General features: G+C 41.6%; 1 protein-coding gene across 1 annotated transcript; it reads left to right on the top strand.

Moving 5' to 3' along the window:
- Positions 1 to 296: 296 nt before the first annotated feature.
- PPP1CC (protein phosphatase 1 catalytic subunit gamma) lies at positions 297 to 16,998 on the top strand. Its single transcript, XM_050906695.1, has 7 exons — positions 297 to 378; positions 10,358 to 10,489; positions 11,444 to 11,674; positions 13,304 to 13,408; positions 14,419 to 14,642; positions 15,131 to 15,265; positions 15,708 to 16,998. The coding sequence occupies exons 1-7, from the start codon at positions 324 to 326 to the stop codon at positions 15,795 to 15,797; spliced, it is 972 nt and encodes a 323-aa protein (XP_050762652.1). The 5' UTR covers positions 297 to 323; the 3' UTR covers positions 15,798 to 16,998.
- Positions 16,999 to 18,920: the final 1,922 nt, after the last annotated feature.

Below are 18,920 nucleotides of genomic sequence, written 5' to 3'. Positions count from 1 at the left end.
GAGGGACGCCGTGACTTTTCCCCCGCCCCGCTCTTCCCGCCCAGCCTATAAAGGGTTTCCGGTGAACCGCGTCGCGCTCGTAGTATCCGTGCGCCGGCTGAGCTCGCTGAGGGGACGGCGGCCATTTTGTTCAGTGCTGGGTCTCTGCTGAGACCGGCGGTCGAGGGGGGGCGGGGGGGGAAGAGAGAGAGGGAAGAAGGAGAGCGGGCAGGAGAGGAGGAAGGGGAAAAACGAGACAGAACGAGGAGAGAAGTCGGGCCGGCCAAGCAGCGAGCGGAGGGAGGGGAGCCGCGGGGAGGGGTCCGCCCGGCCGCTGAGAGGCGATGGCGGATATAGACAAGCTCAACATCGACAGCATCATCCAACGGCTGCTGGAGGGTGAGGGTCGGGGAAGGCACGGGGCGGGTGGCCGTGGGGTGGGTGGCGGCCGGGCCGGTGCCCGGGAGCCCGCCCGTGCGGCGCTTCCGTGGTCCCACCTCAGCCACCGCCGCGGGTGATGCACCGCGTCCTGCCCGCCCGGTGGGGTCGGGGGGACCAAAATGGAGGGGCGCCGAGGCGCTTTGTTTTCCCGGGGCTCGCCGCCGCCCCGGGTGGCTCTGCCCTTCAGCCCCAACTTTTCCCTCAGCCCTTGTGTTTCCGAGCTGTTCCTGCCCTCTGATCCCCCTCTGCGCTCCCGGTGCAGTGTTGGGACCAGCCATCTGTCCCCCTTCTCCTCCCCTGCACCTCTAAGGAGATGCTAAATTTAGTATTATTTTCGTAGGAAAGTGTTTAAAAAAACCTGGGTTTTTTCTTGCCTTCCACACATGCACATGGGGTCTGTGCTTGGCTGAGTAGTCGTGGGGCTCTGGAAATAAGACCTGGCGTGTTTAAAGAGTCTGTTGAGGCAGCCTTTCAGAAAGTCGGGAGGAGACTTGCATGAGTTTCAGGATATCGTGGTTTTAGCTTTGATTAGCTGCTTGCATTAATGCTACCATGGGACTTTGGCTCTTAATTCATAACATATGGTGGCTTTTTAGGTGTGAATAGAGGGTTGGGTTTGGGTGTTTCAGACAATCTGTGGAAGAGCTTATTGTCTTGTCTCGTTAGTGGTTTGGGATGAAAAGAGTTGCATGGGAGTTTCTAAATCAAAGGAAATCCTGGAAGTTGCAGGGGGTGTCTTCAGCATCATCCATTCGGTTGCAGGGGTCAGCACTGGACTAGAACTGTCGACTGATCTTTCTTAGGGCAAGAGGCTGAGAAGTAGCCAGTGACGAATTTTCTTCCAGGTATCAAGGAAAATCATAATTATTCAGAGAAGGAAGCTGACCTGATCCAGCCTCATTTCACGTATGTCAGCACAGGCATCTCATCTGGTCTTAACGCTTGAAGAGCTTGGTCAGGGATTTAACTTTTTTCCATTTGGCACAAAGTCATCTGAGATGTTACTGAGACAAATGGTGAAGAAATTTCTTTCAGCTATATTACACCCTGTCCTTCTGACAAGATGTTGCTTGTGTAATGGCTTGGATAGCAAAAGGTCAGGGAGAGGAACAATAGTGCTACTCTAGAAATTATTTGGAGTTAAAAATCCTATAGATGTATTATGGGATTATTATACTAGAATAAGTAAAAGTAAATAGGGCTTTTCCTCTGATCCGTTTTGGGTTTTGCCTGTTACCGGTTTAAACTGCCCTGGTTTAAATTATTTAAAGGCTTCCCTTCATAAATTTAGACCAGGATTTTCCTGAAACTCTAGTAGTGTGATTTGTAGGTGTCAGGTCCTGTATGTCATATGTTCGGTGACATATTAATATGTGCTCAATTTTACTGCAGGTATTAATTACAATTCTTACTTGGTTTTTCCCTAGTGTAACTAGTGCAATTTTCTCAAAGTGTAAGTTCTTAATATCAAAAACATGGAATAAGATAATCCTAGAAAGAGATCTGAATGATTTTGAATGATTTCTCTTGTTTAAAGTTTCAAAAAGTAGTAAGATGTACTATGTTGATATGTTCTTACACAGCTTACATCAGAATTATACGTTTGGAGGAGATGAGAGTTCGTAAATCAGGCTTCAGAAGGTTTACGGACAAGATCTTTTAAGAGATGGTCGTGCAACTAAAGATGTTACCTGAGGTTGCATCAGCTGCCAGAACTGAAATTAATTTTTTTCCTTTATTGACATTTCAGCTGGGATTTTGGATTCCTTGAGGCAATGATTGTCTTTCAATATTTAAAACAATTACCAATGTTAGTAACCTATACTAGTGCTTTTTTTCTTGCTTAGTAAATATCTATTATAGATATCTTTGCCAGACAGAGTACTGATTGACCTTTGTGGCAGTCTGTCATTTTTATACTTTTTTCCCAGAAAGGGCAAAATGATACTGCATTTTAGCAAACACTGCACTTTTGATAGAGTGCTAGATTGTGTGAATTACTGTGCAAACGCCATTCTCTTCGGTTGTTTAAAATTTACTTGACTCATCCTTTCCCTGAAATTATTAAGGTCTGGCTAGGTAGGTGACAGGGCTGAACTTCCAAGGCGGAGATCTGCATGGTATTAAATGGAGGGGAAAAAATGTCTGAAGTGTGTAAGGATTCTCATCCTATTTAGATTTGGAGCAAACAAGAAATTCTTTTTCAGTGTGGTTCTGGTAGAACAAGTGCATAGTGTTAGTTATACAAAGTCTGGTGCGCCTGTACCAGAACTCTGTTTCAAGTGATATCCTTTTCAGACAAGGTTGTACACAGATTAAAATCATACTCAAGCATGAAAACACTGCAAAATCTGTTTTAATAATCAGCTTGCTTACAAACTGAGTTGCCCAAATCCTTGTGCAAGCTTTCATTTTTAGAGCAATTTGGTATTTCATTACAGCTGTCTTTAAACTGTATACGTACATATTTTTGTAACAGTTAACTTTAGGATCAATGAGAAAATACAGTTAAGCAGGTATTTGTGTTTTATAATATGCCTTAGCATTGCACTGTTGGAAGAGACCAAGAGAGCTACGCCAGTAGTGAATCTAGTCTAATGGTTGAGGTAAAGTGGTTAAAGGTGAATAATAAATTACTCTCGCTTTTGTTGCTAATATAGGGTATTAATAATGTATTTGTGAGGGGGTTTACTTGCTTTCTATCCTGACTTCTCTGATCAAATGACATTATTCTTACTTTTCCCCCAGATAGTTGATATTCTCCCACCCACATTAGGGTGGTTAGCTGAAATTATTAGTTAGTTCTTTGAAAGGCCTGGAAGTATATATTTAGCTTCTCATTCTAAGGTAAATATTGAAGAGTCTTTCTTGCACCAAATGTTTATAGTACAGAGCCATTTGGCATTGAAATGTCACAAAAAACGTTTTTCAGTAACATTGTTCTCAACCTTGGAAAGCTGTTCAATGAAAACATTGAACATGCTGATCTTGTTTTGCTGTAATTGAATTTATATTTGTTACCCTCTTTACTAATGAGGGTTGTGTTCTGCTAGGAACAATTTCATGAGTACAGGTTGTCTAATTTTGTCACTTTTAGTAACTGTGCTAACAATTTTCACAATAATAAGGCTTTTCAAGTATAGTAAATTACAGTATCCTGCACTGAGTATTGAAATGTTTCCTGAGTGTCCCTGATAGTGAATAAAGGCTCAAATATTTATGGAACTAACTCACTTTACTGAGGAATAAGAAGGGGCAAACAAGAGAACAAATTACTCTCCTCCTAGGAGGAGTATTGTAGGCAGTAACTTCATGGTTCTGAGCTTGCAGCTGTGCATGTCTGCTAAGTCAAAACTGGCAGTGGACAAGAAGATGCTAGAAAAGCTCCCTGTAAGATGAAAAATCAGTGGAATCTGTATGGTCATGGAAAGGGTTCCAGGAAATGGCAGAATTCCTGCTAAGCTCCAGGTAAAGAATGAGTGACAAATCCCGAGGTTCCCTGAGTGTGAGCATGGCTTCCTTTCCGTGTCATGTCAGATGGTGTTCCTGTAACTTGAGCCCCTTATCCGTTTCCTTCATCTAGTGTGTTGGCAGCTTTTCACAGGTAAGTAGGGTCTGGTTTGAAAATGGAGCTCATAGTAACATATCTAGAAAACAAGATTGAAATGTATCAGTCTTACCATGGTAACGATAAATAACAGGGTAAAATAACACAGTTTCAACATACGTAAGTGGAACCCAAGTTGAAATATGTTTCTGAAAATCTTTTCTGTGCTGCAGCCTCTGCAAGTGCTATTAAGGGAAAACAAAGTAATGAATGGAGGCTACTTTGGATAAAGCCATGCAAGGCTAGAATGGTGGTAGCCATTCTGAAAGCTGAAATCCTGGTTAGTGCACTAAAATCAGCAAAAAGACACTAAATCCTCAAACTTTCCTGTTTATACACCCACAGATTTCTATTCCCGGTAAAGCCTGTTGTATAGATGTCAAGGAGATATTCTCTCTAATTTGCTTTAAATGGGGAAAGAGGATCATCCAGTTATTAAAAATAGTTGAGCCACAGAGTATGGATAAACTTTTGCTGACAACAGAGAAGACTATTTCTTACAAATGCAGTTCTCTGATTTTTTTTTTTTTTACCTTTCTGCTAAATACAGCATAGATTGGGTCTGAAGGGTTGCTTGCTGTTTAGCCTTGTATACTGCAATAAGTGTCTGTCTTATTCTCACAGATGTTAATCTGAAATGTAGTCAGATTTCACTTGTTGATGAGCTGGGATACTGTGATAAAGTTTCTAATAGACAAGCAGCACTTTTTGACCTCAAACTATGTAATTTTCCATAGTTTGTATAGCTTAATGTTAATTGTTTCCTGCTGTGTTGCAGCCGTTTCTAATAATGGGAAATAGGAGCTCTGCATTTGGAAGATGAGGATTAGATTCCTATCACTGCTGTGGATTCAAATAAGTCAGTTAAATTCTGTGTTTGTTGCCCAGTCAGTGAAGTAGAGGAATTTGTCATCTATGAGTATTTGTGATCGGTGTGAGTATCTGTTGCTACGTAGCTCTCTCCAGTGTGGAAGTATCTTACAAGATGAAGATTTTTGCAGTCACGCAGAATCTTCTGTTTGATAATGCTGCTGGGAACTTTTGTCATACTAAAAAGTAGACTAGAACTTTTTAGAGGCTTGGGCACTGAGGAGTTGCTTTTCAGTTTCAATTTTGAATTTGAAATGATCTGATCAAAGTTGATAGTGCCTGCAGTAAAGTAAAACCTTTTTTACATCAACCACTTTCAACTTATTTATTCCCTTTGTGCTTATGGTGCAAAACTGAATGTGAAACTGTCATCAGGATCTGCTAAAAACAAGATTAAAAACAACCTGCAGTATTTTTGGAAATGTCTCTAGGATTGCAGACATCTTAACGTAAAATATGGTAAAACTGAGAGACTTGTTTAATAAGCCAAAAAATGAACTGACCTGCTGATAGACTATTTTCTTTAAAACATTTTCTGTACAAGAACTTGATTCTAGCACTTCAGTTGACAGCATTTCAGCTGCTTCTTTTAATGTGATACTGAAGGAAAATGAGATGTTTGGATCCCTGAAATGTCTAGTATTTTTCAATTTTCTACTATTTTTGAATACTTTCCTAAGTATCTGTCCCTTTCATATTAACCTTGAATGAGGTAATGTGCTCAGTTTTACAATAGCATTTGCCTTCGTTAAAGGATTGTGTGGCACCAAACTGAATATTGGAAAATGCTCGTGGTGGGATGTGGTGTAGAAGTGTGTTGTACTCTACATGCATGTGGTCTTCTGACTGTTGTACGTTCTAGATCCCACAGTTCTTGACCCGTTTATCCTTCACAAAGAAATGTATAAAAGTTATCCTAGATGTCAAGTGGTGTTTTAACTCCTGGTAGCTGCAGCTGTGCTTTGTACTAGCTCTGTTTGCTTGCACCAAAATGACAGGGGTGCCGTGAGGTTCTTGCTCTTCTTCCTTTTACTTCCGTTTCCCCCTCTGCTGGGCGGTTGTCATACTGCACTCACTTCTGTTTATAATACACTTTCATTTTAGAGTTGGTATCTGTTGTTGCTTTCCAGCAGTTTTCCTCCTTGTCTTGGAAAGTAATGTTAATTTTAATAGTTGGAACCTATGTTGAAGTCAGATCTGCAGAGGGATCATCCAGGCTCCAGGGAGGGATCTTTCTGTAGTCTTTTCCATCCAGTGGAGAGCTTATTTTTCCAAAACTTCTCATACTTGCACAGTGGAGAAGATTTTATTTGTTAGAAGGATGCCCAGACTGGACATTGAAATTCAAGCTCTCGAAAAATGATGTTTAAGAACAGGAGCATCTCTGCCTAAAAGAGGATGGGAATACATTACTGTCTGGAAATAGTGCAGCAGTATGTTGAGACAAGACATAAATAAAATATTATTTGAAATGGGCTGACTTTTTTCCTCAACTGATTAATCTTTAGCTTGTTCTACTGTCAGTTCCAGACTGTCATTTCTGAGAGAGGTTATTTTTTAAGCATTGAAAGAACAAATGTGCATGTACAGTACTATTGAGCTGCTCTTTTGACTTTGACCAAGCTGCCAATTAGTATTGTACTGTCTGATCTCTACAAGCTGCCTTGTTTTGGTCCAAAGCAGAGAAAAGAAACTGTAAACACAACATGTTTTTCATATTATATTATTTTTGCCTTTCTTAGTGGGACTAAGTAACTTGAAGACTCAGAGAAACTTTTTAAGAAGTCATTCTGACTAAACATCCTGCATTTCCTTGCCAGCTCTTTCACTGTGGATAAGAAAATCCTTGCACTAAAAATATAGATTTCTCAAACCAACATGCACTTCTGCATATTTGATTCTTCTGAAGCCAAAAATATTTTTTTCCAGCTTTTCAGGATATATAGATCAATGTTAGAAGAAAATGAACACTCTCATTTATTCTGTGCCGATTCCATGTTGGACGAAAGCGATCAAAATGTCATTGGCAGGCAGCGTGCTACAGAATGGAATCAAATTGTCCTGTTCTTCTTTCATCCTTCTGGTATCTGTGCTAGTGAGTTTGTGAACTGCAACAAAGCATCATTTTATATGGTCAAGGTTTTCTACAAGCAGATGACTAAAACTGCATGAAGATTATACTGCTTCAATAAAAATACACTGGAGAAACATGGGAAGCTTGTATCTGAAACAGTCAGTTTTCAGATTTTCATTTAATTTTCAGCAAAAATGAATGCATATGCTTTATTCGTGAGCTTTAGTGACTCAGTGCATTACATCGTCTGTATAATATTTTATACTTTCTAATTTATGGATGCGAGATACAGGGTTTGGTTTTAGCCATTTCTAACAAGACCAAATCCTGGAAAGTTAGATTTTTGTCTTCTCAGAAAACTAAATACAACTAAATAAAGACAATTGCATTGTCTCAAAAACAAAAGTGAATTGTAAAATTTAAGAGTAGGGGAAAATTTAACATTTATAATTTAGCCAGCTGATCACTTTATTCTATAAATTTCTGTTCTTTATTGCTTCTGGATATTTGGCATTTTGAGTAACTTGCTCATTGCTCAGGAGTGTTGGGAAGATTACTGTATGGATGAAAAAATTACTGTGTGGATGAAAAGCCTCATGCGTGATAAACTGCTGTGACAAAGATTTAACTTTCATTTATATGCTTCATTACTTCGAATATTTTAATGGAAGATATGAAGTTTACTGGTAATTCTAGTGTTGCTGTGTAATGTCAGTGTTGAGTGATAATACACAGGCAGTGAATAATAAAGGAGCACATGTTGCTTGAAAGATGACATGATTAAAGCCATGACTTTTGACCTACAATTAACTTAATGTCACTGTCAGTATACATGGTAATTTGAACTAAAGTTTAGTTTGAAGCTTGTTTGAGGAAAGGTTGTGTGTTTTAGGGTATTGTCAATGATTCTGTAGGGCAGCCTGTGCCACCATGACTAGGGTCTCTGGGAGTCAGTATGCAGGATAGAATTGGTTTGGTAGTAACACTGTAAGTGCTGGTAGAGATTGGGCCCAGTGACACTTGATTTTATGAATGGTGGTGTGGTTTAACCCCAGCCAGCAACTAAGCACCACACAGGCGCTGGCTCACTCCCCCCCCACCCCCGGTGGGATGGGAGAGAGAATCAGAAGAGTAAAAGTGAGAAAACGCATGGGTTGAGATAAAGACAGTTTAATAGGTAAAGCAAAAGCCATGCATGCAAGCAAAGCAAACCAAGCAATTCATTCACCACTTCCCATCGTCTCCAGGAAAGCAGGGCTCCATCATGCGTAACGGTTACTTGCGAAGACAAACGCCATCACTCCGACGTCCCCCCCTTCCTCCTTCTTTCCCCAGCTTTATATGCTGAGCATGATGTCCTGTGGTATGGAATATCCCTTTGGGCAGTTGGGGTCAGCTGTCCCGGCTGTGTCCCCTCCCAACTCCTTGTGCACCCCCAGCCTCCTTGCTGGTGGGGTGGTGTGAGGAGCAGCAAAGGCCTTGACTCTGTGTAAGCACTGCTCAGCAGTGACTAAAACATCCCTGTGTTATCAACGCTGTTTTCAGCACAAATCCAAAACATAGCCCCATACCAGCTACTGTGAAGAAAATTGACTCTATCCCAGCCGAAACCAGCACAGATGGATATTACACAGTCATTATTTTATTCTTAGTCTAGATAAGACACATGCTGACTGAACAGTGTTTTCTAGTCTTGATCAGAGACTTGCACAAAAGTAGGGATCTTCTATGCTAATGAGAAATTGTAGTCCCTTTGGAAGACAACCGCTTTTCTTCTTACTCCTCCTAAAACATGCACTCCCTCCCTGGTCTTTCCTACTGTAGTTCTCGACTTCATATAGTGCAAGGCCCACAGTGACAGTAGCGAGATTTGAGTCATCTGTAGCTTCCAAATTTCTCACTCTGAGGTTAAACAGTATCAAGGGAATTAGACTGAAGTGGTATCTAAAAAGTTATTTATGAATTTAGGAAGATAACTTGCATTGGCTCTTGTATTTGAAAGGGTTCAGCACTTGTTGCTTGCCTCTTTTTTTTTTTTTTTTTTTTTTGCAATTGAAGACTAAGCTTTTTTTGATAAGAGCATAGATTCTTCAGTCTCAGTGCCATATGAGTTGTACACAGTAAGTCGCCTATCTAGGCAACATTACCAGTGTAGTGATTTTGTTTCTCGAAGTGTTGTCAGAGTGTTTCCAGGCATCTGAGGCTAAAGTTCTGAGGTCATTCAGCTTCGATGTGACTAAACCAATGGGTTATGTTGTAGAAGAGGACTGCTCTTATTCCATAATCTTACTGGAATTTGCTACAGGTTGTTTTTTTTGCTTCAGCCTTATCGGTGCTCCATGTTGTCACTGGTTTTGACACCAAATAAAAATACAATAAGCTTCACCAGTAATGGCATAATCACAATTTTTTATTTAGTCTTATTCTAACCCTGATAAATGCTGTTGCATGCAATTTAGCCATAGTTACAGCATTGCTGCCATGGAAATGTCCTTTGTATTTCTGGGCAACAGAAATGCGGGGGTAGGGTGGGAGGTGATAAATAAATGGAGGGAGAGCTGTGCTGGTGGCTGTAGAAACTTGTTCAGGCCAACCTGGTGTCCTTGTTGTCCAGACTAGGAAAGAAGGCTTTGATGGATGTTAAAGGGAACCAACTATTGTGATTTGTTGCAGTGGGGGAGATTGAAGCAGTAATGGGGGGGGGGGGGGGGGGAAGTGGTCTGAGGCTGGGAGATAGATCTCCTACTAGCTTGTCTTCTACTGTGCTTAAAGGCAATGATAAGGAGAGCTGTTTTGTATTTGTGATCCAAAAGTGTTTCCTTGCGTATAGTCCTGATCCTCCAATCATACGCTTATTTTTCTTCCATGTTTGCTAACTGCAGCGTAGAATGGGGCAGTACAGTATTTATTGGTACTGTAGTCTTGTTTGTTTAGATACTGTCTTGGGCAAGGTTATATGATAGTTAGGGAAGCTTGCACATTTGAGCTGCGATGTTGATGATTAAACGGGAGACTTCCTTTTCTCAAGTTCAGACAGCTTTCCAGAGAACAAGTGTATAACTGCTTCATTTAAAAAAAAAAATATATATATAGTCACGTTGTCCAAGATGGATTTTATAACTAAATAGAACTAAACGGATGCTATTTAAAATGTGACATTTAACGGGGGAAGTGTTGAGCCATGAATTCTGTTAAATGAAAGTAACATACAACTGAAACAGAACACACTACCCTTTTTCTGGTAACACGACAGTGCAGTTTCACTTCAGACTGATATTACCCTGTTATCTTCTCATTCTGTATTACAGTGGCATTGAGTCAGGCTCTTAAAATAACACTAGGGATATTGTTGATTTTGATAACTGACTTCTGACTCCTTCCGACAGTGCGAGGATCAAAACCAGGCAAAAATGTCCAACTTCAAGAGAATGAAATTAGAGGACTGTGCTTGAAATCCAGAGAAATCTTTCTGAGTCAGCCTATTCTACTAGAACTTGAAGCTCCACTGAAAATATGTGGTGAGTACTGTGATTTTGATTTGATGCTGGAGGGGGGCAGGCAGTGTCAGGTAAATGCAGACCTTAAGCAGAGAACAAATGCCAGATGGTACTTTCACTTCTTAACGGTGGAACTAATAAATGATTGTAGCAAAAGGGAAAATAAAACCCTGCTGGATGCTTAGGGTGGAGGAGTGGGGAGGAAGTAACGAACATGGGAATTGGAGTGGGAACCAAAATAATCCAAACCCCAAAAGTCACTGTCCCAGTTTCACCACGTCTCTCGGGGAAGGGATTCGCATGAAGTTTTGGGAAAGGAGTTTTTGTATCAACTCTAACACTGAGGATTTACTTCAAATTGAAGTAGGTTGTTCAATATTTATAACATTGGTAGTCTAAAATCGTGATTTAGTGTTCTGCTTGTCAGAAACAAAACCGTGATTTAAACCAAAAGCAGAAATAATTTCATTTTCGATACAACTTCACTGCTAGAATTTGAATTACTGAGTGTTTCAAGAAAACATCAGAGATGGTACAAAGGAAAGCAAATTCCTCAAGTGGTCCGTTTTCCATCAATATTACTAACGCTGTGTGGAAATACCAAGAACGAGGTAAAGGTTCCTGATCTCACAGCCGCTAGTCAAGTAAAGGATTTAACTGAACGTCACATTTTCATTTGAACACGCAGTTGGTTTCTTGGAGTCTTGATTTTGTTTTACACATGTGTGAATATTTTTAAGTAGCTACATACTTCATCTTAGTGCAGTTAACCATCGCATCGCATAGATGTCACACTTTGGAATGTGATAATTTTATATACATTAAGATAAACTGTAATTTTGAAGTATGTTGTAGGTGGTATCTAACTGCAGGCTTTTTTCTTTCTGAAGTGTCGTTCATTTGTTCTTTCTCTAGAATCAATCAAAGAATGTAGCAAAGGGTCAGTTACATGTCGTTTCTGAATACTTTTTACAGGTGACATCCATGGACAGTACTATGACTTGCTTCGACTCTTTGAATATGGAGGTTTTCCACCGGAAAGCAACTACCTGTTCCTTGGTGATTATGTTGACAGAGGAAAACAATCTTTAGAAACAATTTGTCTTCTATTGGCCTACAAAATTAAATACCCAGAGAATTTTTTCCTCCTCAGAGGGAACCATGAATGTGCCAGCATCAATAGAATTTATGGGTTTTATGATGAATGTAAGTAATACAGATGTGTGCATCTTTGGCTTGGGAAGGCAGGGTAGGAGGTGCTAGTGTTGCAGTGTTAGATGATTATTTCTGAACTTGCAGTTCCCTTTGCGCACTTCACGGGGGCCCTTGGCCTATTTCAGGAGGGGAAATGTGTCCTTTCCCTGATCCTATTGGAGTCTGATCCTCGCGGTACAAAGCAGCATGCAAATGGGTAATATTATTTATTGGCCGCTATGTTAACTAACAGTTCTCACTGGTACATACTGTTAAAGTTCTTAAGATAAGGTCATCTAATGAGAGATGAGAGGATTTTACTTGATGTGCTTTACAAAAGTTCACCTCTGTTTTTCATCTGAGGGTTGATGATGATGTATACTTGTGTTATCGCTTAACTTGGAGAATGGGCTGGTCTTTACTGTGGTTATGTTCCAGTGCTTGCAATCTACTTCATATTAAGATCTGTAACTTTGTAATGTTTTAAAAAAAAAAAAAAAGACTTTGCCCTTCTCTGGATGCAGCCCTGCTGTACTGTGTGCAGGTGCTTTGGCCAAAACCAGTATTTCCTTTCATAAATGGGGCAGAGTGTGTGTGAAGCCTTCAGTGTGATGCGTGCTTGGATTGAGCACCAGGTACTTGCTCTTTCAGTAGGTGGCTTCAGCTGCAGAAGTTATTACTTGAACCAGTGCGTCAGCCTTTTAATGAAGAAATGTGCTTGTATTTGTTTGGCATCGTGAGCGCTCCTTTTGAACAAATGCTATGTTGCTATGCAGTTAATGTACCAGCTCTGTCGCTGGAGAGTGCGTTAAGGTCTATTGTGATGGAGACTATATGTAGACCTTACCCTAACATAACCAGTAATTTTGCTGTAAAGTAGAAGTGTGTGTTCATGTTTCAAAGGATGTGAGTTAGTAAGTCCAGATAACGTAGAGGAGAGTAAACTGTTGAATTAATTGTGCACGGAAGCATTCTCACAACTTGTGTTGTGGGACATACTTGCCTCGTAGCTTACAAGATGTACTCTCCACGTCTTGTTCTCCTTCAGTGAGGAAACGAAGATATGTGCTATTTCAGAGTTAACTCCTCAGAGATTAATCACAGGCTTAGTCATATATCGCAAATATGTTCAGGGTTCATATCTGTTGGGAGAGTCCCTTTGAAAGTAAAACTGTAGCAGTTTCATTTTTCAGTCCTGTTTCTTTGCCTAGAGAGACTTTATGTGGTGAAGCACTAGCAGAAGTTTAAAGAAAATCTGCTTTCCAAGAATTGCTGTCTTCCCCTGAAGAAAACAGCAAATGGCAAGATTTTCTGAAATGGATCAGATTCTCCAAGGGATAATTTTCCAAAGCAAAGTTGGGACTGGAGAGTCTGGCTGCCAACAGTGGAACATCGTTCTGTTGAACAGGCTTGTGCTATCTTCAGAGCCGCTTCCGAGCTCTCTGCCACACTGAAAGAGACCTTTGCAACTTTCTTACAAGCAATAAAGTATGTCAGTGGGTATCAGAGAAGATAAATTGTGTATAGGCTTTTAATGGTAACTTTTTGCAAGTCTTAGTAAACTTAAGGCAGCCATGTTAGGTTAGTTGTAGTTGTGTTAGAAAAGCATATTGACCGTTTTTTCTCCGAAATGTCTTCTAGGTAAGAGAAGATACAATATTAAGCTGTGGAAAACCTTCACAGACTGTTTTAACTGTTTACCAATTGCAGCTATTGTGGATGAGAAAATATTCTGCTGTCATGGGGGTAAGTAACAGTTCCTTAGTTGATATTTGAGAAACTGTAATGCTCTAGTATCAGTCATGGCAATTTCATGTTTATATTGCTGAAGCTTCAAAACTTTAGGAGTTTTTCTCTGCCTTGGTTCATGCATGAGGTAGGGTTGAGCTTGATTAGTGTCAGTTTTGTGAATCATTGAGCTGGTAGTTTTGTGACTTCAGACACAAGGATCTGCTTTTCCTTTTATACCAAAAGGCATATTTAACAGCCTCTCCTTTTGAGTAAAGAATCCTTGTAGGTTCTTTTAGACTTATATGACTAGGAGTTTTATGTACATTCTGAAAACATATCTTTTCATAGAATCATAGAATGGGTTGGGTTGGAAGGCACCTTTAAAGATCGTTTAGTAGAATCCCCCCGTGCCATGGGCAGGGACATCTTTCACTAGATCCGGTTGCTCAAAGCCCCGTCCAACCTGACCGGTTTGCAGTTTCATTTGTAGAAATTGGCTCTGTTACGCTATGTGATACCTGCTTCATGCAACTTTTCAAAGTAATAAAATACACATTGCAGCTTAAATGTTTTATCGCTTGCAAGTAATTACAGTTGCCCAGGGAGACATATCAGTGAAAAATGGTATGAGGTCTGTTTGATATTGTATTTCATCTTACTAGGCCTGATCGTTAAAATAAAGATACCCTGTGATTTCTAGTATTAATGCCTCCTTTACTTAACAGCTCTTTTAAGACACGTGCAAAATATTACAGTGAGATTATTGTAATCCTGTAAAATGTGGAAATGGCTTTGCTTATCTTGCTTCCAGTAAATCTTCTAGAAGGTGACTTGTCTTCTGTTACAAAAGCTTTAAAACAAATGCTGGATTAAAAAAATGTCAGTTAACATTGCCGTTGAACTACGTAAAATGGCAATGGTGAATCAGTTTGAATACAAATTATTTTTATCTTGAATTAATACCTCAGTCTTGCAGAGCAAAGTTGGACTAAGATGTGAACTGGATATGTCTTAACTCTGAACAGGTTTGTCACCAGACCTTCAGTCAATGGAACAGATAAGACGAATTATGCGCCCCACTGATGTACCAGATCAAGGTCTACTTTGCGATCTCTTGTGGTCTGACCCTGACAAGGATGTCTTAGGATGGGGTGAAAATGACAGAGGAGTGTCCTTCACATTTGGTGCTGAAGTGGTTGCTAAGTTTCTCCATAAACATGATTTGGATCTCATATGTAGAGCTCATCAGGTATTTTAATTTTGTAGATTAAACCATAGAATAATTTCGGTTCAGAGGGACCCGAGGCGGTCATCTGGTCCAGCCCTACACTCATGTGCTCAACACAGGACAAACCCGTGTAAGCCCAAGTTGCTGAGGATCTTGTCCAGCCAAGTTTTAAATATCTGCAAGGATTGGGATTCCACTATCTCTGAACAAATTGTCCCGGTGTTTAGCAACCCTTGTAATGAACATTTTTCTTTCTTAATACGTATAAACTGTGGCTCCGATTCCTGAACAAGATTGTCTTGAACCTAGCAGAATCCTGTTTTTCTTGTTGCTAATGGGCTCTCTGGCTGAACTGGGTCCTGCTGTGGTCTTCCTGTTTTGGTGTAAAAGTTTGGAACTCAGGCTCCTTAGATGCAGCCAGTTTTTCAGCTGCTGGCTCTGTTAAAGCTGCTTTGCACCTTGGCAGGAAGAAGTTGTCCAGTCTAGTATTTCTGCTTTTCTCTCTAAAGGTTGTTGAAGATGGATATGAGTTTTTTGCAAAAAGGCAATTGGTAACTCTCTTTTCTGCCCCAAATTACTGTGGAGAATTTGATAACGCGGGTGCCATGATGAGTGTGGATGAAACTCTAATGTGCTCTTTTCAGGTATGGTATCTGAAGGTTTTACCTCCCAGTTAGTGTAGTCACACTTTAAAGTTGTTCTCTTTTGAATTGGTACCCTACTGTTACAAAACCGTAATGGTTGTTACAGATAGAACTTTGCAGGTATCACCTGTAGGCAGGGCTGTGTTTGCACTCATGTCTTCAAAAACGCGGTAAGCCCTTGCCGGTGCGAGTAGATGAACTGTTTTACCCTGGAATTAAATCATCTGAGCAAAGCTATCAGCTGTTAGCCTGCTTCCGTTGGCGTGGGCTCTCCCATCAGCTGCTCTAAGCCCTGTAGGAAGCTCTGAGTAGGAAAGGCAGTTATTTCTTGGCACATTTATGACTTGTCCAGATGACCTGTGTAATGCCTTTACTAGTGAATTAATTGTTTGATTGTAAGAAAGCTAAAACGTTTTGCTAAATGACTGAACTGTCTTTTCAGATTTTGAAACCTGCAGAGAAAAAGAAGCCCAATTCCAGCAGACCCGTAACGCCTCCCAGGGGCATGATCACAAAACAAGCAAAGAAATAGTCACTTTGGCGCTGCCTTGTTGGGACTTGTATTATAGTATATAACCTCCATTTTTAAAACTGTAATGTGTACTGTTCAGCTTGCTCAAAATAGATAATGTGTTTGTGGTTTTCCTTTTGGTTTGATGAATGGCATTTGCTGGTTGTAACAGCGAATGAAAGACTTTCTCCCTCCCAGGAAAAGAGTTTTAAACTTTCCTTTCGTTGGTGTTACAGCTGTACACTCCACGGCATCTTATCCTGTCATGATGGGTAATTGTACAACTGACTTTCTGAATCTGTACAACGAGTAGTGTAAATGCTTGTTTTCTTCTTTAGGATCTAAAGAGGGCACTAGTGTGCTGTGAGAGTAGAAATTTGTTACTGTCGGAAATTACATACTGTTTATACAAACCACTGTGAACTTTTTTTACGTTAAATTTTGTTTTAAAGGGATTGCTTTTCTTTTAATGTCTTGTCATGTACACGTTAGTTTTATTGCTGTCAACGTTAGAAATAACCTTCAACCTTGCCAGCGTCACTGGTATGATGTATATTTAATTCAGACACACATCCCTCTCCGTATACTTCAAATGACAATTAAAGCCATTATTTTAAGTGTTTGTGTCTCCTTTCCTGAAGCCAAAGTTTCCTTAGAGAACTGTTCGTACGCGACCCGCCGCGCTGAGTTGGCAGGGCTTTCCATTCTCGCCTTCCTCTTGGAGATAAGAGGAAGTCCTGACTCGAAATAGCAAGTAGGAATGCTGTGCTGTTTATTCTATTTGTGGTCCAAGTAAACACGTTTTTGTACAGTTTCCGTCTGTTCCATCAAGCGGACCGTTCTACGGTGGCATCAGTCCTGCGGCAGCCGGGGCAGAAAGCTAAATTACGGAAAGCTCAGTTCCGGAAATGGTTCTAGGTCTGCCTTGAATGGTTTTGTGCGTTTTAGCCTAAAGACTTTGTTTTACAAAGAAGCCTAGGAGATAGCTTGATAAGCCAACCACGGGTGTTGATCTTGATCACCGGTTTATATAAATCTCTCACAGAATCTTGTTTTTTAAAAACTGTTAATCTTTTTTGAACAGATAACAGTGTACAATACCATGTAGTGAAAATCACTTATTAAATGAGGAAATTGTTAAATCTTCTCAGTGTCAGTTTATCGCAACGTATACACTACTGCTATCAGAGGACCTGACTTAGATAAATAAATTGTTCTGGAAACCCACAAATTCTTGGTTTGGATTTGTCTAAGCTACAAGCACTAGAGCTATGTTTTTAAACAGGAGCGTCGGATCCGGATCCGGTTCTGGAGCTTTAATGCATATATTGCCCTTAAACCCAGGCGCCCTCCCGCCGGAGGGCTGGGCGCAGGCGGGAAGCTGCCAGAGCGCGTTGCCGTGGATCTGCAGACCGGTCTCGCGGGCGAGTCGCAGCGCTGCCGTTCAGCTGAAGACGCCGGCGTCCGAACTGTGGCTTTTCACAGCCCTGTGGACCAAGGTTTCCCGGGCTGGTGTGGCGGCAGCGGTTCCCGGAGGTGGATGCACTCGCCTCGCCTCGCGTCTCTCCTCCCGAGCGGGGTTTGCCTTGAATACGCGTACTGCCGTGGGCTTGAGAGGGCCGCAGCTGAGGGCAAGACCAATTTCCTCCGGTTCTGTGTTTCTTCACCTGCCGCCGCCTCTCCCCTGTGCCTTGTGGAAAAGACTGCAAGATTTATTTTTTTTTTTAGAAGTCAGACAAGGTGGCTCGTTCAGCCTGTTCTAAAACGGCTCCGGTGACGAACCTCTGGTGCTTGGTGGAGCCTGCCCGTGAAGGAGGAGTGTCTGTCACCGAGACGCCCGGCTCCGGTAAACCACCAGCTCTGTTGTGGTGTCCTGCGTAGCGGATGAGTTTCCCTTCGCTTCTGGAGTGAGCTGAGCTTTTTTGACAAGAATGCGTTTTCTGGGCAGTCCCCAGGCATTGATTTTATTTTTTAATGTCTTTTTCTGTGAAATCAAAGTGCCTTTTTCCTATTCTGGAGACTTCCCCCCACCTCCAAAGCTAATTAATGAAACAACCTCTTGGTAACTTTTGACGAGCTCATTAGATTAGGTGTCAGAGATTGGCTGTTAAAGGCTTTCTCACAAACTTACTTTCACCCTTTAAATCACATTTATGGTTTTCTTTATGGCTCTATTATTTTTCTCCCTCCTTGTAAAATAGTCACCTGTGTGTCTTCTATTGATCCAGCGAGTAACAGAGCACATGTGGAACCAGTTTGTAGTTGACTTGTACCTAAAGGAATGCATTAACCCATCTCTGCAACCATTAGCTCGCCGACCATTCCGCGTGTCACCGTGTCACACCTTTTTCCTCTGTGACTTGTTTTTTCTCTCCTCAAAGGCGGTTTTCAGTGACACGCGTGCCTATTCTGGGCCGCCTTTGCTGCTTGGCTGCGTTCCCCGGGGGTGGTGCGCGTACCTCGGGCTCCCCAGCTGCTGGGGGTGAAGGAAGTCCCGCGGCAGCGTGGTGGAGGTGGAAAGGTTCCCGTCCCACCACAGAGGCGGGAAGGAAAGACGACCTGCCGATCCCGCTACGGGCTGCGATCAAAAAAGTTCAGAGGCGCGTTTTCTGCCCCGTTTCTTGGGGTTGGGTTTTTTGATCAGTGGAGGGAGAAGAAGGAGCAGCAGCTGCCGCTTGCCTCCTGGTTTTTTTCCATAACAATACTGGTAGGAACACCTAGGTTACAGGCGGAACGGAGGGAACAGCACGTCAGCCTCCTGCGGCCCTTCTCCCCGCTGGCCCGAGGCTTCGTACAAGTTGCGAAGGGCAGGCTGCAGCAGGGCGGGCTACCGGGCCTCGCTGGGGATCTCCGCCAAAGGCGGCGGGAAAGTTGTGATTAAACCCAGGTTCTCTTCAATCCTCGTCTCGTGCCTTTTGCAGTGCACCACGCTCTAACGTCAATGTGCGTTACCCTGGAAAAGAGTGGTAACATCTGAGGCGCTAGCTATCCGTTCGGTGTTCCGCTAGATAGTGGTGTGTTTCTCTGAAATGAAACGAGTCCTCTTTGCTATTTTTCAGAGAGGCTAGTTTTCAGCACAGGTCATCTCTGATTGTTCCTGGTTTGCTTTAGGATGCGTCAGTGCTATTGTGGCTTTCGGTCCTG

This window comes from Gymnogyps californianus, chromosome 16 (genome assembly GCF_018139145.2).
Source record: "Gymnogyps californianus isolate 813 chromosome 16, ASM1813914v2, whole genome shotgun sequence".
Lineage (NCBI taxonomy): Eukaryota > Metazoa > Chordata > Aves > Accipitriformes > Cathartidae > Gymnogyps > Gymnogyps californianus.
Note: the sequence above shows the minus strand (reverse complement) of the source record. Positions and strands in the feature narration are given on the sequence as shown.

What these genes read in the sequence shown, in the direction of transcription:
- PPP1CC (XM_050906695.1), top strand. Translation starts at nt 324, where the DNA reads ATGGCGGATATAGACAAGCTCAACATCGACAGCATCATCCAACGGCTG. An exon ending in CATCCAACGGCTGCTGGAGG is followed by an intron (nt 379 to 10,357) that starts GTGAGGGTCGGG and finishes TCCTTCCGACAG; the next exon opens with TGCGAGGATCAAAACCAGGC. An exon ending in TTATGGGTTTTATGATGAAT is followed by an intron (nt 11,675 to 13,303) that starts GTAAGTAATACA and finishes AATGTCTTCTAG; the next exon opens with GTAAGAGAAGATACAATATT.